A 25,895-nucleotide genomic window follows, 5' to 3' on the forward strand; every position below is an offset into this window, starting at 1 on the left:
ACTAGGTGAGGAAGCCTAGAGTTCCCGCGAATAAGCGACTACCCGCCTAGGCGAGACTCAGCTGGTATCGACAAGCGTCTAAAATACCTTCTGTGGATTATGATGCCTTCATCAAATACTTGGTTGGCTTCGGCTAGTAATTCCAGGGATCATCTAAATGATACAAAAAAAAACTGTTTATGGAAAATACATAATTATACAGTGACCCATGGCTTCTAATAGAACAAATGTCGATACAACGGGCAACAATTTAGAGGACTTAGTAGACCCTGAGTGAAGATAAGGGATAGAGAGCACTTGGGAGGGTTCGGCATACGTATCCTAGAACAGAACAGGAGAGCATCCGGGCACAAACAGTTTGGAAAGATTTTCGTCAACAGTCTCTTCCCCACGATTCCTTCCGCAATGTCCGATCCTCTCTCGCCATGCGGCGCTTGGTACCCCATCTTGATTGCACCGCCTCCAAGACTTGCTTCTGCATCTCTTTCTTCTCCCGACTAGCTCCGCACACCATCGAGATAAAAAGTGGTGAGCAATCAAAACGTTTGGCCAACTTCGAGCGACTCCATGTCATTGGGTCACTGGTTCTGAGCCTCCGTATCTCTAGTACATCAGAGGGGTTCAAGTGATATCGTTTTGGACCAGGCGATTTATTCAAAGATGCAAGCTCGGCAGGGTTCTGCTGGCTGGCCGAAGTATCACTAAGTAGAGATCTCCGGATGTCGTCGCTAGGAAGAAATTTCGCTGGTGTGTGGTAAACCGATGGGGAGCTTGAAGGAGGGTTATAGACGATGTGATCTCTTTTGACCTGGCCCAACGACGACCCAAATGAAGCATCGGGCTTCACACGTAGACGTTGCTTTGTACGTCTATAAGAGGACTGGCTCCGCCGAAACGTGAGAGGCATGAGTTCGCATGACGAAGGTAGAAGAAAGGGCAGTGAGAGGAAAGGCCTCTTAACTGCAAGAGTGCTAGCCATTGTTAAGCCGGTTTTCTGAAGCACGCTCCGTGAGAATAAAAAGATACAATAAACTCTGGATGGCGTGAGGAGCGAGGCAAAGATTGCTTTTCAATGAATCTAAGGAAGGCGAAGGAAGTTATTAGCACATGTTTTGTGTTAATAGCTTCAGCAGAAGCTCACGCAGGATATATATGCATGGTGCACACACTGATGAAAATATAGCTAGATCATGATTAGAGGTTTATGTAGCGGAAATCTGAGTCGCAGTGGTATGAGTCGCAGTGATAATTACAGATGGAATAGAAGGTTGAGCTTTTCTGGGCCGTAAGTCCCGTGATAGGCTTAATAATAATACATTACGCATGTGCATAACATCCTGCATGTCACCTGTACACCGCGGCACTGTTTGATTGGCTAAAATCATGTAAACAATTAAATGGATTTATTGGCTTTTCGGAACTAAATCCACGTGATTTGCGCTTCGCCGGATTGCGGAGTCGGGGGTCGGCGGGGGGCCGATGCACTTAGGTCCCCCCGGCTGCAGATTCAGGCTATAGGTCTTAAGTCAATACGTATATGATTATATAGAAACAACATTATAGACGGTGCTTAGAAAAGTGCTTAAGCCGCCGTACTTATAAATAGGCCCTTGAATAGTTGCGTAGCCATGCCCTCAAGCAGCTGCGTAAGCAGGCTCCTAAAGCTGTATAGACAGGCCCTCGTATGGATAAAGCCTATATAGGCTATCGAGTAGTATTCTTTGTAGATGAGTTCGGTATCAATCTACAAAATCACATATCAGCAGCTAGGCTAGCTTATAGGGTGCAATACGTAAGGCTCAAGTATCTATTGCTATAGTGCAAGTGCTTCATGACTAGTTCCTGTGAAGGAAACAAGGGTCATGTCGATAGGGAAGCCTAATGATGACTTATGAAAGATCCCTTTAGGATATTATACAGCACATGGTTTACGATATACTTCGCCTGATAAGAACCGCTCTCCCCCGTCTGTGAGACTGCATCACATAATCGATAGAAGGGCTGCCATAGGGCATCTGCATCTGAGGCAACTCTCCATGTTGCGCCTCTATATAGAGTCACGAACTAACAATGCCTTACGCAGGCATGATAAATGACTAAAGCTTGAGGCGGCCCAGCGGTCTTTGGAACCTGGAATCCATGGCATCAAAATAATGCAGTAAAACCCTTCCCATAGTATATCATGCTCCGACCTCAGACACCGCTTTCAAAGCCCGTTCTATCCGATCACGCAGGTCTGACTCCTCTTCCAGGCCGACACTTATTCTGACTAGACCAAATTCGATACCAAAAGAATTCGCCTGACACAATCAGTATTCCACAGATAGATAAGGCGAAGGATATGGAGTCATCGAGTAAGTTGAGGTTTACTCACCCAATCTAATTCGCCATAGTGGGCCAACAAAGTATATGGACAGCTTCAGTACACAGTCAGATGGGTTTCGCTGCTTGGAATTTTGGTCAGAGATTTAACCAACCTCAATGTAAAGTTCGTTCCAAGACTCGGGCCCTTATGCACCTCGAGTTGATCAAAGAAAGCGATTGCTTCCTCGGTCGAATGGAAAGTGACAGAGAAGAGCCCGCCATACCCCCCATTCTGGGTGCGGAATGCGTCATAGAGAGGTTTGGAAGGGTTGAGTTTCGGGTAGTAAACATTTTTGACTATATCAGTTAGAACAAAATGAACTTAGGCTGGGTCATCTGAGCGATTGGAGATGCATCGCACTGCAATGAGGGTTAGGTCTGACTTACCCAGTGGCGACTTCAATAGCATGTCTGCAATTATGTCTGTGGTTTTATTGATTTTCTCAATTCGAGACGCGAAATCGCGGCTGTTCCGCTCCAGGAAAACGACATCTTCTGCCCAGACATTGTCTTCATATTCATGAGCAAAAGTTTCTCTCAAAGAATGATAAAAACATCCATGAGGATTAAGAACTGCGCTTCCTCCCATAACATTACTATCTCCACTGAATATCTTGGTCAAACTGCTAACCACAATATCTGCAGAAGGGAGAACATTGATGTTCAGGAAGTTCCCAACGGTCTCGTCTACCACGACCGCAAAATCATACTTATCAGCGAGTTGGCGGATTCTTCTCAGATCCGGGGACTTCAGTAAAGGGTTGCCTGGAAACTCTGTGAACAAAGCCAGAAATCGCTCACCGGCTTGCAGCCGTGATTCTAGATCATCGAGATCTTCCGAAGAGCCATTGCCATAGAACAAACATCCTGGACCCCATTTCTGAAGGATTTTCAGTGAATCAATATAAGGGAACCCAAAACATATGCTTTTCAGTTGACCTCTGCTGGCCAGCAACATTTGATGCGTATTGAAAATAGAGCTCATACCCGTTGGGTAAAGGAAAACATCTGCCTCCGTAAGTCCCGCCACACGGCCTTCCCCTGATGTTTCCTGAAGAGCCTCACTCAGCTCTACATCAGCGGTCAGAACTCCTGCTATTCTTCGACGTACAGCCAAACGTGCCTGATCAGCAAGCGAGACGTTCAGGTTGCGTCCAAACCTCTCTTCAATGAATTGCACATATTCTTTGCCATCCTGGGCTTCCCCTATGGTGGACAAGTCCCGAGACTGATTGTGGCCCCCATTCGTTCGTGCTGTTCCACTAATGGAATCACGCCCCTGGTATCTCCGAGGGCCCTTACAGATTCTCCGAGGCACTGCATCTGCCTCTTGGGATTTCCTCTCAATGAGAAAGCCACTTCTCAGTGCACCCAGACAGAATTCGCCCCGCCGACTCGATATGCCGTTCCCGGTATGTTGCCACACCTGCTTGGCAATGGGCGCAAATTCCTTCGGATATATCACAGATGATAACATCAATGTTGTGGTGGGGAATCCGGCATCTGTTTCATGAGAAGGACTAAAACTCGTAATCCGGATCCTGCCGTGGTGTTCGACGGGCAATCTCGATTTCATGAAAGAACGACATAATTCCGCGGTGGCTGTGGATGGGAATAACATGGCAGTATCCGAGTCTGGGGAGCCAAAACGACGCACTATCTCAACGGCCAGCTCTTGTATAATTGGATGTATGAAAAACCGCGGATAGCCGCATTGCATACTGTTTGTCACCCATGACTCCCCTTCCTCATAGGCCACATTTGCTCTCCAAGTGGGAAGTGATACACTGACTGCCTGATCAAGTGTGAGTGACCTTTCACGAATGACTGTATGTTATTGTGAGGCGGGAGACAAACTCCCCTGATAAAGGATAGCGGGGTACGCGGGGGCTGAACTTACATGGTCGGTATTTGGAGGGACCGGGCCTCCAATAATTTGGAGCATTGTGATGATATGATCGAGTGCTGGAATGGTGCTCAAAGCGGACTGAGTACAGTGAGTATAGAGGGAGGTAGAGAAGCCACCAGTAAGATAAATAAATTCTTCAATGACGAACACAGCGATGAACAGGCGAAGAACTCTTAAATGACGACAAATTGGAAGGAGTCATCGCGGCAGTAGCCACTGAGCGATGTCGGCGTTCTTATGAGCGGCTGACCAATGAACTTAAGAGCACACGGAATTCGCGGCACAAGCCTGAGTGACCTTTTTACTGCCTCAGCCCCCACGCAGCCGTCCGAGCTACCCTACCTTATACAATGCCCACTCATATATTAGTACCTTACTAGTACTCAATATGTGTATTGTACAGTCCAATGTATGCTTGGTAAGTCGGTCTGTACATATATATACAGAACGTATGTATAAATCTGTGCACAAACAAGTCCCATGCAGTAACTCATCTAAGAATCGTCTATCATAATATTGACAGTATCGAGAAATTGTTAGTCTATGTACAGTCCGTGTTTAAATTGTAGGCTTGATTCACCACGGCATATGGAGTCCAAGTATGCCCGTGGCGGAGGCTCAGAACTAGAAGGCGGTGAAACATCGAGGGTGGCTTATCCCGCTGACAAGACTAAATCTTTTTTTTCTCCCCGTTGAAATACAGAAGGCTCTTCACTATAAGAGCCATAGTGGTACAGCTAAGGCTTACACTCAGCATGGTACAGCTTCTGATATAGTTTGACTTGCACCTTCTCTCCAAGGACCCGCTCTCTACTCACATTAATCTTTTTTCATCATTTTTACTGAATACAATCCAAGTTCCGGTGCTGGCCTGCGGCTCAACATGTCGTCCCATTCAATTAAACGCAGGCGGTTGAGCCATTCTAGTCACCATGCTGTGCCAGGTGCTCAAATTTCAGAGAAGAATGGCCCTACTATGAACTTACACCACAAATCACCACACGAAAACATGCCTATGAAAGCAACTCAATACAGTGAATTACCTGCTGTAAGCAGCAAGAGACAAGGGACGGACAATGTCACGGCGGAGTTTGCGCTCGCCAGTGGCGTCTACAAATCCAGCTTTTTCAAGCTGCAAATGGACGAGCTATTGTCTGAGTTGAGGCCAAATTATGATAGGCATGTCGCGAAACTTCAGGATACACTTCATCAATTGAAGAGCATCATTGAACAAATTCCAGAGAAACAACCCCAATCGGCATGGGAAGCAGAGAAAGAGCTGCGTAGCACACATGGAATCACGGTGCCCTTTCCTGAGCCGCGGCCTGGTAGGGAAACGAAATATCCATTCGCATATGCCAAACCCACGAATGTCAATGTGGTGGGTAGTCTATCACTTCAAACCGGAGCCAAGTGCTCCAATCCATTAACGGTAGACTTGGCGGTGACCATGCCCAGCGCTATCTTCCAGGAAAAGGACTATATCAATCACCGATTTTTCCAAAAGCGGGCATACTATATCGCCACCATTGCCGCTGGAATCAAAGCGGCCGCTGGCTTGGATTTGCATGTCAAGTTCGCACATCAAGATGGAGACAGCCTCCGACCTGTCATAATTATCGAGCCGATCACTTCAACCAAATCTGGAAACATTTCTTCTAAACTACGAATTCGTGTCATTACTGCTATCGAAGAGAGTTTATTCCCTGTTTCACGAACTGTACCCACGAGGAACAATATACGTCAAGGTGCAGCTGATAGCTCCATCTCTGAAGGCGCTACTCCGGTCTATAATGCGTCACTTCGATCGGAGGCCACGGTAGCACTCTATCACAAGTACATTCACTCCAATATCCGCAGATGCGAATCATTCAAAGATGCGTGTATTTTGGGTCGGGCGTGGCTTCAACAGCGCGGATTTGGGTCATCATATCAATCTGGCGGGCTCGGTGGCTTTGAGTGGACGGCTCTAATGTCACTACTGCTTGAGGGTGGCGGACCAAATGGCAAGCCAGTACTTCTGAAATCTTACAGCAGCTATCAGCTATTCAAGGCAACACTGCAATTCCTTGCCGCAAGAGACTTGACAAATCCACTAGCATTATTCACAGCCGACTTATCATTCCCTGGCGGCTCTCCTGTTCTGTACGATGGCAAGCGAGGATTGAATATCCTTTATAAAATGACTCTTTGGTCTTACGCTTTCCTCCGCCGGGAAGCAGACGTGACAGTGAGAATGCTAAACGAGTCTCGCGATGACAATTTTGACAAAGTATTTATCCTCAAAGCGAACGAACCACTGCTGAGATTTGATCGGCTCATTGAGCTACCAGCCTTAGCAAGCGCAAGCAGTCTCAAAGACCTTCAAAGCCAAAACATGATTTACGATGTGTTGGTTAGGGCACTCGGCGACAGAGCAAGGCTCATTCACCTGTGTGGTTGCGCCACGGAGCCATGGCCAGTAGACACACGGCACAATTTCAAAACGGCGTCTGGGCACCTAACCGTGGGCTTGGTGCTAGATGCAGAGAATGCTACACGTGTTGTGGATCATGGCCCAGCTGCAGAACATAAAGATGAAGCTGTATCTTTTCGGTCCTTCTGGGGAGAGAAGGCTGAGTTAAGGCGTTTCAAAGACGGCAGCATCAGGGAGAGCTTGGTCTGGTTGGACTCGGCAACGGCGCCCTCTATCATAAATCAGATATTGTCGTATATTTTGAAACGCCATTTCAATTACACCGATTTCGATATCAAAATTGTCGGTGATGAGTTCGACGAGACACTTCGCAACAACGGAGACGGTGTTGTCTCATACTCCAGCCCCCCTTTCCAGAAACTACACGACGCTTTCAATTCCTTGCAGCGGTCTGTCCAGGACATGGATGGAGTACCTTTGACGACCAGGCATCTCGCACCTGCTGATCCGCTTCTTCGATATACTGCTCTTCGTCTGCAAAGTGCACCTAATGTGCTTTGTGGTCCCGTGGACATTGTGCTCCAATTTGAAAGCTCTGCTCGTTGGCCGGATGACCTTGTGGCCATACAGATGACAAAGCTAGCCTTTCTTGTGAAAATAGGCGAGAATTTACAGTCATCTGGGGCTGCGCACTCATGTAAAATAGGGCTTGAAGATGTTCCAAGCAGAATTCTGAACAATGCGTTCCTTGACATCACTCATTCGTCCAATGTCCTCTTCCGCCTCAGAATTCACCACGATAGAGAGCAGATGCTCTTGGAACGTTATTTGAAGGACAAAGGGAGCCATCCTTCCTCGAGACAAGAGCTCGCTTACGCTCTGTCTGAATACAAGCGACAATTTGTTCAAGCCCCTCGGCTTACACAAGCCATTCGTACACTATGCACGCGTTTCCCGCTTCTGTCGCCCACGATTCGTCTTGTGAAGCATTGGTTCAGTCAACACCTTCTTACAGGGCAAATTCGAGAAGAAACTGTGGAACTACTGGTTGTCCGAGTTTTCACGCAGCCGTATCCATGGGACACTCCTTCCAGTATCATGACTGGATTTTTGAGGACTCTTCAGCTTCTTGCGCGGTGGGACTGGCAGCAGGAGGCTTTAATGGTCGATTTTGGAGCCTTGGACAAGATTACAGTGGAGGCTATACGGACTCGATTTTCTGCTTGGCGAAAAATAGATCCGGCGATGAACACGCTCAGCCTGTTTGTGGCTTCCGATCTTGATCCCGATGGGGTGACATGGACTCAATACGAAAAGCCTTCTAAGGTAGTGGCGGCTCGCATGTGCACCTTGGCCAAGGCCTCCATGGCAAAGCTACGAGATCATGGGTATGGATTCGATACAACAGAGCTGTTCCGCACATCCCTAGCGCCTTACGACTTCATCATCAAGCTTCGTTCCAAGCTGCTGCATGAAATCACTACATCGGCAACCACAATCAAACTTGCTGATAGACGGGATAAGCTCCAGGCTAGTGGGCATACAGTCGTCCAATCCTTTGTTCATGACTTGCGAGCGTGTTACAGCCCAAATATTCTTTTCTTTCACAGCGATGGGAACCCCGGGGTTGTTGCAGGCTTATGGAACCCTCAAGCTCTTCGAGCTAAAGGCTGGACGTTGAAAATGGCCTACTCCACTTCTCCCACCAAGCTGGAAGATGCAGAAGACAACGATCAAGTGGTTATAAATCGCCCGGCTATCTTGAATGAAATCTCGAGGTTGGGCAGCCTCATGATAGACAGCATCGAATTACAAGGCACAGACAAGAACTTGGCGTAGTCATGTTCGATCCTGCCTATGCCTTTTGTGTTACTTATACGAGTTGTATCTCAGTACCTAGACTCAAGTGATCCAGAGAGTAAACACTAAGCTAATGATAGTACTCAAGGTAATGTGTTGATTTATTGTATTATTTTGATCTATGGACTACGTGCCACTCCGTCCGTCCATCCGTCCATCCATCCATCAACTCATGCACCGGCTGTCACCTTTTCCGGTTTTCCAACTGGTATTTGGGATGAAAAAGAACAATACTTGTCTTTAATCGCCACCACCTCATACGTGCCCTCGTCTGATGTTTTGATTATTTTCGTATGCTCGTGGGAGACATCATGTTTCACATCAAGTATCTCAGATCTTTTTCCTTTCCGAGCATTTGAGCTTCGTACATATCTAAGTGGCTATTAGTTGAATGCATCACGTGGGTTGAGTAAGGGAGAGACATACGTGAACTCGAACGGTGGCGTGCCCCAGAACTCGAATTGGAGTTCAGCTTCTCCTCCTTCGTGTATGTCAACAACAGACACTTGCCCTTTGCTGATCCTCACACTTGGCATTTCGTGAATTGTTTTGGTAATACTCTTGTGGGCTTTACACTTTCCACTGGCACCATCACTTACAGCGGTGATACTGAAAATGCCTGGTTTCTCTGCGATGCGACGGAAATTTGTGGTCTTCGAGGTGGCCTTTCTCGAAGCGCCATCGAATGTATAGAAAACATCGAACGGGGCATGGCCAGATAATGAGAAGGAGAGTCGTTCGCCCACGCAGTAGTCTGATTTTGATTCCAGTGGGATTATGGTTGGAACATCTGACACTGATATTCTGACTGAAGAGACATCGTACTCGGTGGTTTGCTGGCAGCCACGTGCATCGGTTACTTTGCGAATGCTGACAACATGTTGGCCAAGGTCCAGGTGACGTCGTGGCAATGGGAGGTGGTGCCTGTTCGCATTGATGTTGGAAATCGATACTATTTCCGGTTTTGCTTTCGTGTGATGCTTGATAGAGATCTCAAGGGAGAAAGGTGCGACACCCTCGAGAGTGATGGGGATCAATTCCTCGCCGCTGACATCTTCCTTGCAGAACCCGTAGATGTGGCCTGGCGAATCAAACCGGGCGGAAGGGAGAGGGTTCACCTTTTGGGTTACTACCACGGGTTTGACTCCGGGATCCTGATCGTAGAGGTTGTCGCCGACCTTCGTGAATTTGTAAGTATACAAACCGGCTTCTAATGTATCCATTTCCACAGAAGCGGCATGAAGGGCAGTTCGTATGTTTCGGACGCGAACAGAAGATGAGCCGCGTGCAGGCTTTCGTTGTTGCTCGTATTGGATGCTATACGGGGCATGCCCGGAAAGTCGAATTTCGAGGCTGTCGTCGTCTCCCTGGCAAACTTCTCGTTTCGTGATTAGACCGTCTGATCCGACAGGGGAGCCATCCACGCGTGTGATTCGGGGACGGGGTATCCAAGAAACCTCGAATGTGCTGCCTCCCTGATCGACAAACCCAGGACACGAGTTGTCGGCCACACCAAGAAGTTCGTACTTTCCATCTTGTGTCACGGGCAGGAAGCTATTCTCGTGCCAGAAAGTCTTTTCGAGAATAGCAGAGCTGACGTTCAAGTTTCTGTACTTCACGTTCCAGGGACGTTCTCCGCTTAACCGAATCGGAATATCGACGCTGGAGCGCTGCAAGGCCGAGTATTTTCTGCTTCTCTCTATCTCGCCAAACGACACATGAGGAGGTTTGGAACGTGCGTCAATCCTGATGCTGTCCTTGAGCGTTCGCTTGCAATTCGAGCGATCTTTGACACTGGTGAGCAGAACCAAATACTCTCCACCGCTGACGAGCCTTTCCGTCACAATAGTGGATATTCCATTGTCAGATTCCAGGGAGTACTTTGTCTTCTTGCCATTGTGGACCACATCATACTGCAGTGTCCAGGGGGCCTCGCCTAAGAAAGCAACATCAAGAGTTACTGGTTCGCCGAAACAAGCTTTACGCACAGCCTTAGGACCCAAAAAGTGTGCAGAGGCTGGTGGTTTCACATCTTGCTCGAGTACAGGGACCTTGTCCTGGAGACATTGGGGGCCATAGACCGTGTCTGCAATGTCTAGAAAGCGGTAACGATACAGACCGGCTTCTGAGGGTGTGAAGTCAAGTTGAGCGCGAAGACCATCAATAGTATGTGCTCTGGTTTCAACGCCTTTCGCATGCTCGATGACGTACCGAAGCCGGAACGGCGGAGATCCAGTCAAATCCAAGTCAACGAGTAGACCGACAGGATTATTTGCGCATTTGTCGAAAACTCTTTCATACTTGACGGTCACGTCAGGCTCCGGTGGGTTGCGTAGGTAACAAGATGATGGCTCTAGCACTTCTCCGGTACAATATTGACTGGAAAGAGAATTCAGCCTGTACCAGCCCGGGTCCTTGATCTGAGGCTTGTGGTCAAGATTCCTCAGAGATGCCTGGCGTATTTTGCTTGGAGACTCTCCAAGACTCGATTGAGTCTCACCATTGAATGTGTAGACCAGAGAGAAGGGCCCGTCATTCTCGTATCCTTGTCCTGACTGGTGATACTTGAGGGGTAGGTCCACGCTTGCCCCATGTGCGACTTCAAGGAAACTCTGATCATTGCAGCCGGACAAGGAAAGCCGAGGCCTTTCATGAACAGAGAATTCATGCCATTGCGAAGGGTAATTTGTAGATAGTCTGTCAGTGATATCCAAGAGCTTTGAATAATTCGCGACGTTGCCAGAACCGTCATGGACTTCCTCGATCGTATATGTCCATTCGCCGCCAACATTAAGAGACTCGTTCAACGGAACCTCAATGGTTTGGCTGCGGGCCCAAGTCACGTCCAAGTCCTTCGCGTTGAAGAGAGTGCCGGTTGTTCGCTGGCCTAATAATGGCGAACGCAGATAATCAGGCTGAATGTTCTGGAAAGAGAAGCCCCGGTCAAGCCTGTTGACCTGCCTGCTGTACTTGATTTTAAGGGGAGGAGTGCCCTCGACCACCAAAAGCAGGTTCGAAAGCTCTCCTCGGCATTTGTGAATCGGGGAACTCTTGATCGTTGCCCGAGGGCACGAGGCAACGAGAGCGTCAGATGATCTCATATGAACGTCGAGATTTGACTCATCTACTACTCTTTGCAGCCGATATATTCCGGGTCGTTTGACGGAGAACATGAGATCACGATGGAGATTGGACGCTGTTTTCGGGGCAGATTTTTCTGCTTGGCGTTTCATATGTTTCAGCTGCTTTGCTGATATTGAGATGGTTTCATTGCCACCGGTGTCATAATCCAGGCGTAACAGCTCTATCAAAATTGGATCGGTTTGATTAATACGTATAGGTAGATCGATAGCAGTTTTCTGAGTATCGATACAGAGAGGTATGTGATCAGGATTTAGGATTGCAGAGCTGGCATAGCGCGGTTAGTCGAGGTCGAAGTCATCTCAGATCCAGAAACTCACCCCTCCGGTAATATATGGACGATTTGCTTGCCCAATATAAGAGACGCGTTGTGGATAATATCGCCCGGTTTGACACTCCGTTCTGATATAGACAATTCCCGATCATAAGCTAGTTTGATTGCCCCGGAGACCCAAGCACCCACAGGAATCTACAAGGATGTCAGTGGAGGCTTTGTTGATGTGCGCGGCGTGAGGTCAAAGCATACAGGGATTTGAAACATGAGAAAAATGTTTCCAGCAACATGAATCAAGAAGATGGCTAGTGTTGTAGGGAAAGCCCATTCTAACCAGGGAATTCGCAGCGCCTGCAAGCCGAAGAGGAAGACGCCATCGACGGCTGCCCATTTGAGAAACAGCCAGGTCGAATCGAGATCGTCAGATGCAGTCCAGGACTCGTATACGCGCCAAGTATTGAGGGCCAGGTAGAAAGCCGCAACGTAAAGTCGCTGCGACGGAGCGTCGATAACATTAGCTGGTATTAGGAGCGTGTTTGCAGCAGGTGGGCTCGTAGTGACTTTCACAGACGACTTCTGGACTACCCCATTGTGCAGCCCAGGCCGAGACGGGGTATTGTTACTGTAGTTGCTAAATCTCGAAACGGTTTGTGGTGTCTGCGGAAAAGCAGACCGGAGCCGGGGAGTGCCGTTCATGGCATGCTGCAATCATAGAGCATGCGGGAGCTGCACCCAGAAGGACTTTGGAGTTAGCTTCAGCATTACTGGCTGGTAGATTTTCCGAGTATAAAGATACCTCCGTGTGTGTGTATGTGGAAGATGCCTCGTCCTGTGAAGCCCGCACCCGCCCTGATGCAAGCCAAGGTAGAAAAGTTGAGCTAGGGGTCGGCTGAAGAAATGGGTGATGACGATGGTGAACGTGATGTCACGCAGGATGAAGAGAGATGTTTGTAATATGAACCTCACCCGAAATATAGGAATGACGAAACTGAGCGAAGGGACTGAGTTGCAGTGCAAGTTCTTGAGACAGGGCGAGAGGTGAGCTTAAATGAATGGAATGCTTTGGCGCTTGTTGCAGGGCTTGAAGCAACAATGGGTTGGCGGTCAACAGCACAGTACGTAATTTGCTCCACGCCAGCGGATATGTATTGTTACGGTACTAGTACACTACATACCACGGTCTGCCTGGCATGAGGTCGTCACTGGTGCCTCTCACTGCCCTCACTGCAACATTGAGAGCACCAACGAATAACAAGCACTGCCCATTCCACCTTTACCAAGAGATACACGGCTGTAAGCCGCATGCTTCTACATGATCGAGAATACAGTCATCTCCTTCTATCTTGGCTACCTGGAGAGGAGCCTAATTGGCACGATCATCGTAAGTTGGCGGCAATGTATGTATGTACAGTACTGTGCAGCATCCATATCAAGGATTTGTTCAGCCGCTCACGATTCCTATCTTCTGCGAAGACAGCAGCAACTATCACCGCACCTGGGCTGTTATTCAATGTACCTCATTAAGCCAGACAATTTCTCCATAGTATCTCAAGCAGCAACCTAGGGAACCGTTCTCACAACTTAGCATGGTTGAGCGATTGACATTTTCCTTAAATTACATACGATCTTTGAAGCAACGACCATGGCCCATTGCGGCAGGAGAACGCAATCTTCAGGCAAAGAGTGCAGTGACCCTAGTCATGAGCTCTGCGTGCTTACCTCCCGGATCGAGAAAGATGATTGGAATGGTTTCTGCGAACTAGAGTCCGAACCTGTAAGCTCTGGGACAATTCTTCAGGGGCGGGGCTATGCTGAACCACCTTTTTAGGCGCTCTTTAATGTCATGCTTCGCGAGTTCGGCGTAAAGGGGGTGAAGGTTCAGGAGGTAGTATCCTTGGATGAGGATATGATGGCGATGCTAAAGTGTGTGACTTGTGATCCACGCATTGCATGATCCACGGGCGGTTAACTAGTTTGACAGCAAGCCGGTCTACGGATTGATATTCTTGTCCCGCTGGCGGGAGGACGACCCCGACAAACAAGAAGCAAGTTGTCCAGAAGGGCTCTGGTTCGCAAATCAGGTCTGCCTGTTCCAACTCGCTTGATGCCAGTTGCCAGATGAGCACTAACCATAGACATAGACGGCGAGTAACGCCTGTGCCACTGTTGCTCTTCTGAATATCATTAACAATGTTGGAGATATTGACCTCGGGGAGAATCTGCAACACTTCAAAGAGTTCACTATGCCCTTCACGCCGGCACTCCGAGGTGATGCAGTCAGTAACCATGGATTCATTAAACGGGTACACAATTCGTTTGCGAGGTAGCCATGTTTTGTAGCCTGCCTTTTCTACAATGGTCTTTCTAACGTTTGGACAAAGGCGAATGGATATACTCAATGCTGATCACCAGCTCAAGTCCGAGACAACATCAAAGCGATCTCGCACCCAATGCGAGCAGGAGGACGCCGACATGGCTTTCCATTTCATCGCCTATGTCGCTGCGTTAGGAAAAGTCTGGAAATTCGACGGGTTGGAACGTCAACCGCAAGTGCTTGGTATGGTGCCCGTAGCCCATAGCAGCCCATTCTAACGGTGTCCACGTATAGGACCTTGTCAATCCGACGATGACTGGTTGAACCTAGCCAAGCCCAGCATTATCACACGAATGAAAGAATACGAAGAAGGTCAAATCGAGTTTTCAATGTTGAGTCTTGGTCAGGATCCGCTCCCTGGACTGCTTGACAAATTAGCAATGAACGTGAAGTCCCTCGAAGTGATTAACCAACGTTTGACTTCAGCGGCTGATGCGTTGCCATTCGATGCTGTTAAACTCGGGAGTATCCTCTTGGGACCCGATGAGTCCTATACACTCTCCAGAGACATGATCGATCGAGCAATCATTCCTGCACCGCAGGAGCAGGAGTACCGGACTTGTGCAGTGGCGGACCTCGAATCCCTATGGCACAAGCTCATTGGCATCCAGCGCACGCTACAAGCGTCCGTTCGGGAAGAACAACAGTCTAGGCAGGCTGATGATGACTACGCGGAAGGTCGGCGCTTTGACTATAGTCCTGCCATCCGCACATGGCTCCAACTCCTAGCCCGCAAGCAAGTCATTGAGAAGCTGTTGTGAACTCGGGAATCAAGTCTTGAAGTTGATCATTTCAAATTTCAATTCCAGTGCGTACATTATTGTAGACCAAGCGAGGCTATCCTTTTTGATCATATAAGAATAATAGGTTATTATCAGAATTCTTAACAGTGACGTACGGACTGACCGCCGGAGATTGCGCCCCCCCAAACTCCCCGCCCTCCCTCCCTTACTAGTATAAGAACGTCACCGCCTGGAGTCCAGTGCGCGCCCGCCGTCGGCGATTGTCCTGAGAAATCCCGGTTCAAAGGGGGTTATTGTCATTAGACCGTGCTGGCATCGACTCTCTCTTTTTGTCTCCTCCTGGCTGGTCCTTTTGTGCTTGTCCCGCTCACAAGAAGCTCTTGCCCCTGGCTCTGCTGTCCTCTTCCTTTCTTCCAAATATTACTCGAGTTTTTGAGACTTGATCGCAGCACTTTTGGGGGGTCAGTGGACAAGGGACAAACCAGCTTCCATTACCTCTTTCGCACTTGCTTTATACACGCCTACTTTCTTTCTCTCTGTTTTAGCCTCGCCTGTCGAATCACGCATATACTATAACCTTCTCAAAATACCTAATATTTCGCAGTTCAGCGCGACCTCCCCGCAACCTCCCCTTCAACATGTCCGCCACATCCTCTACATCTGAAAAAACACCAGATGATTCATCCAAGCTGAAGACGTTCTTGTCCATACTTCGAAAGTATTCAAGCCACGTCCACCCCTAAATCTGATGGTACTGACTAGTGACCTCGTCCTCTAGGTTTGTCGGAGTGGCTGACATCGCCTCCGTCCGCTTCTCCTTGCCTGCACATCTTCTGGAGCCGACGCCCAACTTGGGTAAGTCGTTATTCTAGCCAGACGGCTAAATGCCCCCTTCGCGGCTGAACATCTCGTTAACTTCTTGCGAATGACTGCAGAGTACTGGAATTACTTGGATAGACCGGAGGCTTTTGCAAGGTCAGCGGATTGGGTTACTCATCACTGGGGCTTGTTTTCTGACAGAATATGAACAGCATCGGGCAGTCGGATGATCCTCTGGGACGGATGCTTGAGGTTTTGAGGTTTTGGTTTACCAAGGACTTGGTATGTGTGTGCCATTCTCAGTTGCTGCTCAGCTTGGTGTCAAACCGTGTCACTAAATTTGATTACAGAAATACATCAAGGGCAAGCCCTGCAAACCCTATAATTCCACACTCGGAGAATTCTTCAGGGTGAGCCCGAACCGACGCAATTTGAGCCATCGCTTTTATGCTAACCTAGAACCCTTCTCAGTGTACCTGGGACGTGCAAAGTACACTTCCAGAAGTATCACCAGCTTCCACTTCCAGTATCATAGATGCAACTCCCAGCTCGAAGGAAAGCGATGGCAAACCCGTCAAGGTATGCTACTTGACAGAACAAACATCTCATCATCCTCCAGTATCAGCATTCTACATCGACTGTCCGGTGCGAGGAGTGACGGCTCGTGGTTTTGATCAAATCAGTGCCAAGTTTACAGGGACCAGCATACGAGTCACTCCGGGCCAGCACAACTTAGGAATATTCATCAATCTTCAGAGCAGGAACAACGAGGAGTATCAGTTGACTCATCCCGCTGCACATCTAGGTGGATTGTTAAGAGGTGCTCTGGCCGTTACAGTCTCGGATACGTGCTATATCACTTGCGCTCATACGCGCATTAAAGTCATTCTACAGTATTTGGAAGAGGGTTGGATTGGCCGTGCTCAGAACAGAGTTGAGGGTGTCATCTTTCGCTATGACCCTGACAGCGATACTATTACAAGGATCAAAGACGTACCTCATGGGGATATCCTTGCCAAGATCAGCGGCTCGTGGCACGGGCAACTTTTTTACACTTTGAATGGCTCGAACGAGGCGAGCTTATTGATTGACATCGCTCCTCTCTTTCCGGTTGTAAAGGCCCTACCGCCCGATGAGGAGCAGCTCTCCAACGAATCTCGAAAGTTTTGGTCGGCGGTCACTGAGGCTATCTTGGACAAAAGATATAACCAGGCAACCAAACTCAAGCAGGATATAGAGGAACGCCAGCGACAAAGGGCCGCTGAACGTCAGAAGACGAACGACACATGGCAACCGCGGTTCTTCACTGGCGCCGTAACGCCTCTCGGTAAACCAGAATTAACCGATGAAGGGATGAGGGTACTTGAAGGACTACATAATCATGACTACAAGCTAAAAGAGGGTGAAAAAAAAGGCGCATGATTGCGAGAACACCATGGACTGTCCAATGACAACAATTTGGCCAGCTGGATACTGTGGATGCATTCGCCACACCGCTTTAACATTGAAGCTTTATTCTATGTCGTATGTGTGCCTGCACGTTCTTTGGGAAATAAAGAAAAAGCATATGTAGAGGCTGTCCATCGACCGGGTTGGTCACTGGAGGAATGCTGTGTTCGGCGGGTGTCATATATAGTATAAGATTACTGCAGGTAGATAGACATTTCTAATATCACCATGTGGCGCAGCGAGTGAAAGATGCTATGGCTGAACTACAACCGACTCCTGTGGAGCTCCTTTCGCTGAGCGAGAATCAAGCATGACAACTCAATATATTTTCACTGATAATTGAAAGCGTTGAACCGTAGTAGATATGTTGCTTAGAATTCTGACCCGAAAAGACACTAAAATTAACCCGTTCTGAAACCGAAAACTAGGGAAACGCCTCTCAAAAAGGTACCTGGTTTCAATATCGAGTGTACCTGTCCATTTAGAACTCCATCGGAACCGGACCGATTACATGTGAGAACAATCCAAGACTGAGGAAGGGAGGGAAAAATAATGAAGCGGCATCGGAGCGGCGTCGCTGCGAAAGATAGCCCAGGCTTCTCAGGCATTTGCAATAACAACTTTATTGAAGCCTGCCGTCACTGTCCGGGTAATGTCCTCATTCTTGTGTGGAAGCAGAGACAGGGCATAAGCAACGTCGTTCCATTGGCGTTCAGTCTCGCATCTTGGCAATCGAGCAGCTAGTTTCTCGGCAAGTTGTCGTGCATGTTTCTCCTGATTCACGAGACATCATTAGCATTTTCCCACGGCGATGTGATAAAGAAGAGACATGAGGCTTGGAGATGTACCTTTTCGACGAAACCAACCAGGAATTTAACGATGCGTTTCAACGAAGTCTCCTCGAGGTTGCGTTCCGCGCTCAGCAGGCTGAACATGTCCACAAAGTGATTATAAACAGCGTTGTCCTTGGTGGCCAGTTCCGTGAAGAACATACGTGCCAAGTCGGCAATTCTCTTATCCTCATCCTCGAGGCACTTGGCCATCTCACCCAACTGGCCCTTGACTTTGACCTGGCCCGCCAAGATCAGGAACGTGAGGGTCATGAGGCACGTGCGCTTTACGGAGACATCGTCATCATTCAATCGACGGTAGAGAAAATCAGTGTTCTCATCAATCAAATGGTTGAAACAGACTGCCATGTCTCCAAGAGCGATAACGACATTACTGCGAACTATGGGGTCATCTGAACGCTCCATGATGGTGATTAAAAGTGGAAGATTTTTCTCACAGTACTCCGCCGAAACACACATGAGCTTAGCCATGCAAAGAGTTGCCGCTGCTTGAAGGTCTCGGTCAGAATATATGTTGCTGTTGGCGCAGATCTCCGTAACCAAGGGGCCAAAATTGGAAAGCAGCGACTTGTCCCCGTAGAGCAACTCCCTCTCACGAACATGGGCCATGGCGTCTGTGAAGTCGTCCTCGGTTGTCCCGCCAATAAGATCTAATTCATCCTCCTCCTCTTTGGATTCTTTGTGTACTGATGGTTGCGCAGCCTTGTTCTTTTCCTGTTCTGCCTTGCGGCGCTTGAAGTCAAGCTCACACAATTCCAGGTGAACAATTTGCTTGATCGCGATATGGCCGACAACAAAGAGCAACTGTGACAAACCGGCGGGGGATGTCTTTGGCCCTGCTGCTTGACTCTCGGTGGGAGTGATGCCAGGCTGTTGTTCCTGTCCTTCACCAGGTGCCTGAGAATAAGACCTTTGAGCATGAGTCTGGAAGACAAATCTAGTCTTCCTTTTGAGAATGTCAGAACATAGCACATCTGGATGCTTCGATAATGTATAGATGGCGCTAATAGCTTGCTCCGCCACTCCGTACCACTCTTTGCTCATTGATACAATCTCTATGATAGCCGCGAGTTTGGAAAGGACTGGATGGTCATTTGCCAACTTAGGTATGCCAATGTCTTTTGACTTTGCCTGACGGCCTGGAACCATCCGACGTAGAGCAGTGCATGTATATTTAGCAAGCACAAGGTCGGATTTTCCGAAATTTCCAAGGCCAATCTGTAGCATCGTCTCGATCTCCTTAATGACAACCTCGGGGTCCGCCAACGCCAACATGCCCAGAACAATGATAGCTCCTCGACGTTGTGTCTTCGAGATTTCCTTCTTTTGCACGCCGTAAACTTGCCACAGCTTCGAAATGACGAGTTCAGGTATGTGGCCTGCCTTCATCATGGTGCTCAATAACTGTTCTAGGCAAGTGAGCTCAGCAGGTGTTGCGCCAAAGGTCAAGCTGATCATGTTCCGTGCAATGTAATTTGCAGCATCATTTGGACTGAACGAGTCCGGTGCTTCGAAGAAAAGCCCCTTGTAGCAGTCGATCAGATGGGTTTGGACTCCCTTGCCTTCATCACTATTACCTTTTGTCCAGATGAGTCGCAGCATTCGTCGAATCCCGCTACGGGAAGTCTCAACCTTGTAGGCATCAAGTACGACGAAAAAGTCCATGGCTTCAATAGCCTCGCTTTTATTCCTTGACGATAAGAGCTGAGCAACTGTAGCAGAGCCCACGTGAAGGACTTCAATGAAACGGATGGCCTCGTTGTAATATTTTCTTGTTAGCTGGAGTCGTGTGAGCAGTTCTGACGTTGCCGCCTGTTCCGCGGCATGTTTGATTGCTGCTGCTTTCTCTTCCTCAGTCAGACGTGTTGTTTTAGTAGGAGACTCCTCTGGCAATTGAGTTGCATCATCCAATAATACACTATCAATATGGGATGCATCACCGCCTTCAAAGCCCTGTGTTTCAGGGGGTCTCAGCGCGTTCAGCTCAGCATCTACTCCATCGAGCCGTGCTGCCCACTCTTTAAGTGAAAGCTGCCCACCATGCATAACACCGAATGGATGGGTTGAGACCAATTTGGCAAGCAGTTTAATAGCATTCCGTCGTACATTGCTGCTTTTGTCTTCCAGACTTCTCGCCGCCAGCTCCGCAACGGCATGTCGTCTTTTCGGAAATTTTTGTTCCAAGTCGCAAATTCTCATACATACCTGAATGGCCCGGCACCTGCAGTAAGGATTAATGTCAAGAAAGCGTTCCTCTAGAACGTCGAAGAAAGCGTTTATTTGGGTTTTGTAATTATCGCCCCGTTCTTCTTGACGACTGAGGTCGGATATCAAGTTTCCACAGACTTCAATCACTGCGCATCTCAGGGTGTAGGACTATATAGAAAAATGAAAGTGTTAGAGTATTAGCCTCCTCGCCGGATTCCTGAGAGGCCGAACCTCGCTGTCTAGCTGTTTAGCTAAGAGAGTCATCTGCTTGATGATCAACCGAGGTGCCAGCTCTGAGAGTCTGATGATGAAAGAAGACACAGATTTCGGTCCGCGAGTATCATTGGAATTGAACTCTTTGTTCCCAAGCTCCCTAGCTTCCGTCAGTAAATGCACAAGATGGGCAAGACAGCGAAAATATACTTTAATATCTCATCCGAGAGTTGGGGGTAGTCATATTGTTCGGCGAGGATGTGCAAGAATTCTGCCATCGGTTCGGACAAGTGCTCAAAATATGTCAGGCTTTGTACAATAGATGTCTGGGCCCCTAGACGTTCGTATTAGCGGTAACTATGGGCTTCAAGTCGAAAACCCACCAAATGCATGTCCATGGTGTTTCACCGCGATGCAGAGGACCTTGAAGGCATGCATCCGAATGCTCATGCTCTTAACGCGGTGCTCACTCTCCAGGATCAGATAGATCGAGCGGGTGAACAGGTTGATGAACGTATCACGGTCTGAAGTTGTCAAGAAAATCCTGCCCAGTTTCAATTTCATCACTTTGCACATGGTTTCCATTGCGGCTTGAATCTGTGCTGTCCAGTCCCAATTTCCATCCTTGGTATTAGCCTTAGATTTGGTAGATTTGCCTGCGCCTCTCCTGGCAGGAGCAGCCTCCGTTGGCCTTTCAGCAGCTTTGAGCTCAACAGCCGAAAGGGCCCATTGCAGTAGAAACCCGTACATCTCCAATAAGGTTTTATGCTGCTGGATGGCGTCCTGCTCGTCAGATTCGAGATCGCCATGGATAATATCTGCTTCTACCGAGAGGCCGGAAACGACAAGATCGAGGAGTTTGCTCAAAGTGCGGGTGGGGGAAAGGACGGAGTATCTGTGGGAATATAAAAGTTCAGATCCAGACCCTCGGGCAACAAACAACTTTGAAATGGGCAGAGAAGGTGCTGGTCGTTCAGGGCGTACTTCAAGAGGAATTGCAATGAATCATAGAAAGATCCCCTGGCGAGGCCTTCTGGATGTTCAGCAACGGCATCCACGATCGGATTAAGAACATTATCGATAACGACGGGTGACAATTGATCTGGGTCGGTTTCGCAGTCTAGCAAGTCGGGATCGGCATCGAGCGTAGGCACGGAGGCGGGATCGCTCAAATAGAATTTAAGCGACTTATTAATGTCGAACTGAATGCGATCTTCCATGTTGAGTGACGAGCGAGGGAGGTCCTCGCAGGACACGCGACTTATGTGGATGAGAGAGGGCAAGGTGAAGGAGGGATCCTTATTGCGAGGGTTGGTGATACTTCAGGTGGGGAAATGGAAGGACGGGAGGGGGAAAAGAGGAGCCCGAGAAACCAGGCGGCGACAGGCGGGCGTGAGCCCGTAGTTTGTTTGTATTTTTCCCATTTGGGTGTTGATAAGGGCACACTGCGTCCGCGCTTTCGGGATACATAGTCACAATATTATCAGATTGAATAGGATTTCTAACGCGATAAGTTACCGGTGACACGTACCATATTTGCCTCCTTGGGTAGGCGGTATGTATCGTACAATTGGAAACCCGGGCACACTCGGGCTTCCCGTTACAAGTACATACCTACGTATAAACAAACAACTCACTAATTATACCGGAACGGGTGATTCTGTACCGCTGCCCTGAGACGGTGGATTGAGCAGCCCAGAAGCATCTCTGACCAAACCAATCCCCCCCCCGCCTCCGATTCCTGACGAAGTACAGTATCAACCTGGGACGAAACATAGACCAATTGCCAACACGAGAAGCTGTGTGCTCTCTTCGTCATCACTCCTCTCTTTCAGAATTGAACCTGTTTGCATGCCAGCATAACATACGGACTAATCTTCGGTCCAGACTTCCGCAGTCGCGCCAACCATCGCTGCGCCCTTTGGTGCAATGTCCGCCTTTCAAGCAGCGCCGATTGAACTCTTTGGTGTTCAGCGGCCAGAACCATCTGGCTCAGTCTACGATTATGAACACCGGGATGGGGTCGTGACGAATAGCGAGTCGTCCCTGGAGAATATGCCAGATGAGGATGGCCTGGAAGAATTTGATCCTCATGATGAGGAAGACGTTGACGATTCCGTGAAAGAGGACATGAAGCGATTGGAAGACACATTCCCAGGGATATCTGATCGCTTTCGGCTGGTCAATCGAATAGGTGAAGGTATGGTGCGAATTAACTTGCTATCCTACGATGTTTCCGGCGGTGTCTGAGAACCCTCTAACTCGGTATAAACCTCAACTAGGGACTTTTTCGACTGTCTACAAAGCGGAGGATCTTCTCTACGACCACTATCAAAATGACTGGGACACATTCCAGGACATCCGAGACGGTAACTTGACCAGCCTTTCAACGAAGCGACGCCGGGTCGAGGGAGAAAGCAATCGCATATTCACTGCGAAACGACGAAGACCACGATACGTTGCTTTGAAGAAGATTTATGTCACAAGCAGTCCGCTACGCATTCAAAACGAACTTGAATTACTGCATGATCTTCGGGGTTGTCGATCAGTATGTCCATTAATCACTGCGTTCCGCTATCAGGATCAAGTCGTAGCAGTCTTGCCCTTCTTTCCGCACACCGATTTCCGTATCCAATATCGTACATTCATGGTTGCCGACATGCGACATTACTTCCGATCCTTGTTTACCGCTTTACATTCCGTCCACAAGCATAACATTCTCCATCGTGACATAAAGCCGACGTAAGAACATGCGTTCCGATGCCCAGCTCCATTGCCTTGGACCTTTCGGCGCCTCTGATAAGGTACTGACCATCGCGTTGGCTTTTCAGTAACTTTCTTTACAATCCTGAACTCCGAGAAGGTGTACTAGTGGACTTCGGTCTTGCAGAAGTAAGTACAGTCGCTCTCACAGTCGCCCATGGCACGTGCTTCGATTGCTGATGCACTCTCGCAGCGCGAGGGCTCGGAGTACACTGGTACTTGCTTGTGTGCGAATTCTAGCCAGATACGTCGCAGTCGATTCTTTCAGAGCTATTATTATACTAATTGCGCCTCGTCTCTGAATAATACATCTGTGGGATACCCAAAGAACGACTCCCGGCCTTCGAGGCGCGCCAATCGAGCCGGAACCCGGGGATTCCGCGCACCCGAAGTGCTTTTCAAATGCACTTCACAAACTACCAAGATTGATATGTGGTCAGCTGGCGTAATTCTTTTGACGTTGCTCGGTCGACGATTTCCATTTTTCAACTCAGCCGATGATGTCGACGCTATGATTGAGATGGCAAGCATCTTTGGCACACGCCGCATGAAAATGGCGGCAGCCATGCATGGGCAGATTTTCGAAACCAACATCCCAACTATAGGAGAAAAGGGTTATAGCTGGGAGAAGCTGGTGAAATGGGCGAGTTGCGTGGAGGAGCTGACTGAGAGTGAAAAACAAGCCACCCGTCTCTTGGCTGGACTCATGGAGCTGGACCCTTCCAAGCGTTTCAGTGCTAAAGAGGCCTTGCAACACGAATTCTTCACTGATCCCATAGATCACGACGTGGAGTGGGGTGGTAATCCGGATGATAGCGGAGATACCGGCGAGGAGGGTGAGAAGGATGATGATGAGGCAGATGATGCAGCAGATGAGGTAGCAATGATATGATTTCCTTGATGGGGGCGACAGAAGTACGGTAATGGCAATGAGTACTCTTGAAGCACCGGCGCTCCACCACAAAAAGATTACCAGCTACCGGGCCACCTTCAAATTTCCCATACACCTTTCGAGTCCGTTACCAGAAGAATCAGAATGAGTGACTCGAGGGTAGAAACGTATAAAGAAGCCGAAAACAACCCCACGACTCGTGACCACTAATTCCAGACAACGCTTACGAGAGTTCGAGGTCTGAAGCAAACGATATTCAGGGTGGCAGAGTGTCTACTTGGCCACAAGTGACGAGTAAGGGTTGATCGTGGCAATAGGTGCCAAGCTGCTTCAAGTCTAAGTTTCTGCGGAGCGTACGTAAGTCGATACTCGGCGAGGATTCTCATCGCTTTCAATTAGCCTCTCCGAAATCGATATGCCCAGTCTGTTCTGCATGCTGTGTAGCGCCTCTTTCGCCCACAAAAGTCCTATCACACGTATTGCAGCGCAGACGAAACCCGGCAGTATCTGTGTAATAATGCCGCTCATGCAGAACCTTACACAAGGCCAGGGACTTTTCCAAGACCAGAGGGTCGTTGGCGTCAAAAACTTTGGTATCAAATTCTGCAGGGACATCTGCATGGGTATACGGCGGACTTGAAGGTGACAGGGCAATAGTATCGTAGTGGATCCCCGAATAGACCACGATGCACCGCATTGAGGGACCCTCATTGAATGAATCGACCCGCAGGGTTTGCACATCAATCGAGCAGATCTCGATGTCAAAATGTTTACTCAATATGCTGAGCTCGATTCCCCCTCCCCAGGAGCCCTCATTCTGGATCCATTGACAGTAGTCGTCCGGCTTCTTTTCCAACACCGCCTCGGTATATAGGTCCGGGTTTGCCTGTATAGTCTGGGCAACAACAGATCGTAGCTCAGTCATCACATCCACCCCACCCATGGTCGCGCTACTGATGGCGCGGAATAGGCATGAGTTATCGTCAGGCATGATCCGGAGGACGAAGGTACCATGATGTTCCGGTGATGGAATCTCCGGCGGGTCATCGGAGCCCTCATTCAGAGCCTTCTCAGCGAGCAGCCCGGTGAACGGCTGTTGCCGATCAGTAGCAGTCTTGTATTGATCGCGGCTCGTGTCAGAGGGTAAGCTGCCTTCTTTCCTCGTGACAATTAATTGTTCCCCATTCAGAGTCATCTCCAGGTCGGATAGTTTCTGGTTAGATGGGAAGCCCTCTAATGAGAGTGGCTTGATTTGTGGATACCCATATTTCACGTCGTAATCTGATAATCCGGTCGAATCTGTGATTTGTCTGCGAAGTACATCGACAGTTGCATCGTCATCTAGAGAGACGGTCGATTGTCCCGTCGGGCCGCGTATGCGGATTCTCATTGTGGCTCAAAGCGAAGACAGAAGAATAAGTCCTCGATCTGTCGGGTGATAGATTTTTGTGAGTGAGTGAGTGAGTGTGCATCAGTATGTGTATATCTAGATGGCATTTGACCACTAGCTGGGAAAAATAGCCTTGTCGCACTAGTCTGGGTTGCTCAGATGTTGCTATGAGTTTTATGGATAAGCATTTATATAGGTAGGTTGAGGTAGGTCAGGTAACTTTTCCCTG

At 48.6% G+C, this 25,895-nt stretch overlaps 9 protein-coding genes across 9 annotated transcripts; 4 read left to right on the top strand and 5 right to left on the bottom strand.

Annotated features, from left to right (window-relative positions):
- Window positions 1-58: 58 nt before the first annotated feature.
- Window positions 59-1,236, bottom strand: BO82DRAFT_322900 (mitochondrial 54S ribosomal protein mL58). Its single transcript, XM_025632777.1, has 2 exons — window positions 1,170-1,236; window positions 59-1,078 (listed from the first exon to the last, which is right to left on the bottom strand). The coding sequence occupies exon 2, from the start codon at window positions 977-979 to the stop codon at window positions 374-376; it is 606 nt and encodes a 201-aa protein (XP_025486176.1). The 5' UTR covers window positions 980-1,078; window positions 1,170-1,236; the 3' UTR covers window positions 59-373.
- A 628-nt stretch (window positions 1,237-1,864) lies between these two features.
- BO82DRAFT_359570 (cystathionine gamma-synthase) lies at window positions 1,865-4,402 on the bottom strand. Its single transcript, XM_025636610.1, has 5 exons — window positions 4,265-4,402; window positions 2,752-4,159; window positions 2,478-2,661; window positions 2,375-2,417; window positions 1,865-2,300 (listed from the first exon to the last, which is right to left on the bottom strand). Exons 1-5 carry the CDS (start codon window positions 4,307-4,309, stop codon window positions 2,181-2,183), a joined length of 1,800 nt encoding a protein of 599 aa, XP_025486177.1. The 5' UTR covers window positions 4,310-4,402; the 3' UTR covers window positions 1,865-2,180.
- Window positions 4,403-4,993: 591 nt separating this feature from the next.
- BO82DRAFT_322904 (rRNA-processing protein UTP22) lies at window positions 4,994-8,992 on the top strand. Its single transcript, XM_025632778.1, has one exon. The coding sequence runs from the start codon at window positions 5,157-5,159 to the stop codon at window positions 8,526-8,528; it is 3,372 nt and encodes a 1,123-aa protein (XP_025486178.1). The 5' UTR covers window positions 4,994-5,156; the 3' UTR covers window positions 8,529-8,992.
- BO82DRAFT_297354 (putative nuclear envelope pore membrane protein) lies at window positions 8,720-12,660 on the bottom strand (the record flags this gene model as incomplete). Its single annotated transcript, XM_025631947.1, has 4 exons — window positions 8,720-8,921; window positions 8,976-11,957; window positions 12,011-12,159; window positions 12,217-12,660. 4 exons carry the CDS (start codon window positions 12,658-12,660, stop codon window positions 8,720-8,722), a joined length of 3,777 nt encoding a protein of 1,258 aa, XP_025486179.1.
- Window positions 12,661-13,307: 647 nt separating this feature from the next.
- Window positions 13,308-15,175, top strand: BO82DRAFT_322912 (ubiquitin C-terminal hydrolase 37). Its single transcript, XM_025632779.1, has 7 exons — window positions 13,308-13,365; window positions 13,438-13,738; window positions 13,793-13,887; window positions 13,946-14,045; window positions 14,106-14,287; window positions 14,346-14,521; window positions 14,573-15,175. Exons 2-7 carry the CDS (start codon window positions 13,607-13,609, stop codon window positions 15,097-15,099), a joined length of 1,212 nt encoding a protein of 403 aa, XP_025486180.1. The 5' UTR covers window positions 13,308-13,365; window positions 13,438-13,606; the 3' UTR covers window positions 15,100-15,175.
- A 163-nt stretch (window positions 15,176-15,338) lies between these two features.
- On the top strand, window positions 15,339-17,658 carry BO82DRAFT_359578 (putative oxysterol binding protein (Orp8)). The gene is made up of 6 exons (XM_025636611.1): window positions 15,339-15,799; window positions 15,860-15,936; window positions 16,017-16,056; window positions 16,113-16,182; window positions 16,251-16,310; window positions 16,372-17,658. Exons 1-6 carry the CDS (start codon window positions 15,720-15,722, stop codon window positions 17,320-17,322), a joined length of 1,278 nt encoding a protein of 425 aa, XP_025486181.1. The 5' UTR covers window positions 15,339-15,719; the 3' UTR covers window positions 17,323-17,658.
- A 3-nt stretch (window positions 17,659-17,661) lies between these two features.
- BO82DRAFT_437002 (condensin subunit YCS4) lies at window positions 17,662-21,930 on the bottom strand. Its single transcript, XM_025641160.1, has 6 exons — window positions 21,606-21,930; window positions 21,005-21,516; window positions 20,832-20,955; window positions 20,640-20,781; window positions 18,198-20,576; window positions 17,662-18,123 (listed from the first exon to the last, which is right to left on the bottom strand). The coding sequence occupies exons 1-6, from the start codon at window positions 21,839-21,841 to the stop codon at window positions 17,950-17,952; spliced, it is 3,567 nt and encodes a 1,188-aa protein (XP_025486182.1). The 5' UTR covers window positions 21,842-21,930; the 3' UTR covers window positions 17,662-17,949.
- A 396-nt stretch (window positions 21,931-22,326) lies between these two features.
- Window positions 22,327-24,462, top strand: BO82DRAFT_396475 (serine/threonine protein kinase CDC7). Its single transcript, XM_025638845.1, has 4 exons — window positions 22,327-22,821; window positions 22,904-23,363; window positions 23,453-23,513; window positions 23,578-24,462. Exons 1-4 carry the CDS (start codon window positions 22,551-22,553, stop codon window positions 24,274-24,276), a joined length of 1,491 nt encoding a protein of 496 aa, XP_025486183.1. The 5' UTR covers window positions 22,327-22,550; the 3' UTR covers window positions 24,277-24,462.
- BO82DRAFT_220514 (ubiquitin-specific protease OTU1) lies at window positions 24,324-25,854 on the bottom strand. The gene has a single exon (XM_025630770.1). The coding sequence runs from the start codon at window positions 25,664-25,666 to the stop codon at window positions 24,668-24,670; it is 999 nt and encodes a 332-aa protein (XP_025486184.1). The 5' UTR covers window positions 25,667-25,854; the 3' UTR covers window positions 24,324-24,667.
- Between the last annotated feature and the right edge of the window lie 41 nt (window positions 25,855-25,895).

Source organism: Aspergillus uvarum (genome assembly GCF_003184745.1).
Source record: "Aspergillus uvarum CBS 121591 unplaced genomic scaffold BO82scaffold_98, whole genome shotgun sequence".
In the NCBI taxonomy this organism is placed as follows: domain Eukaryota; kingdom Fungi; phylum Ascomycota; class Eurotiomycetes; order Eurotiales; family Aspergillaceae; genus Aspergillus; species Aspergillus uvarum.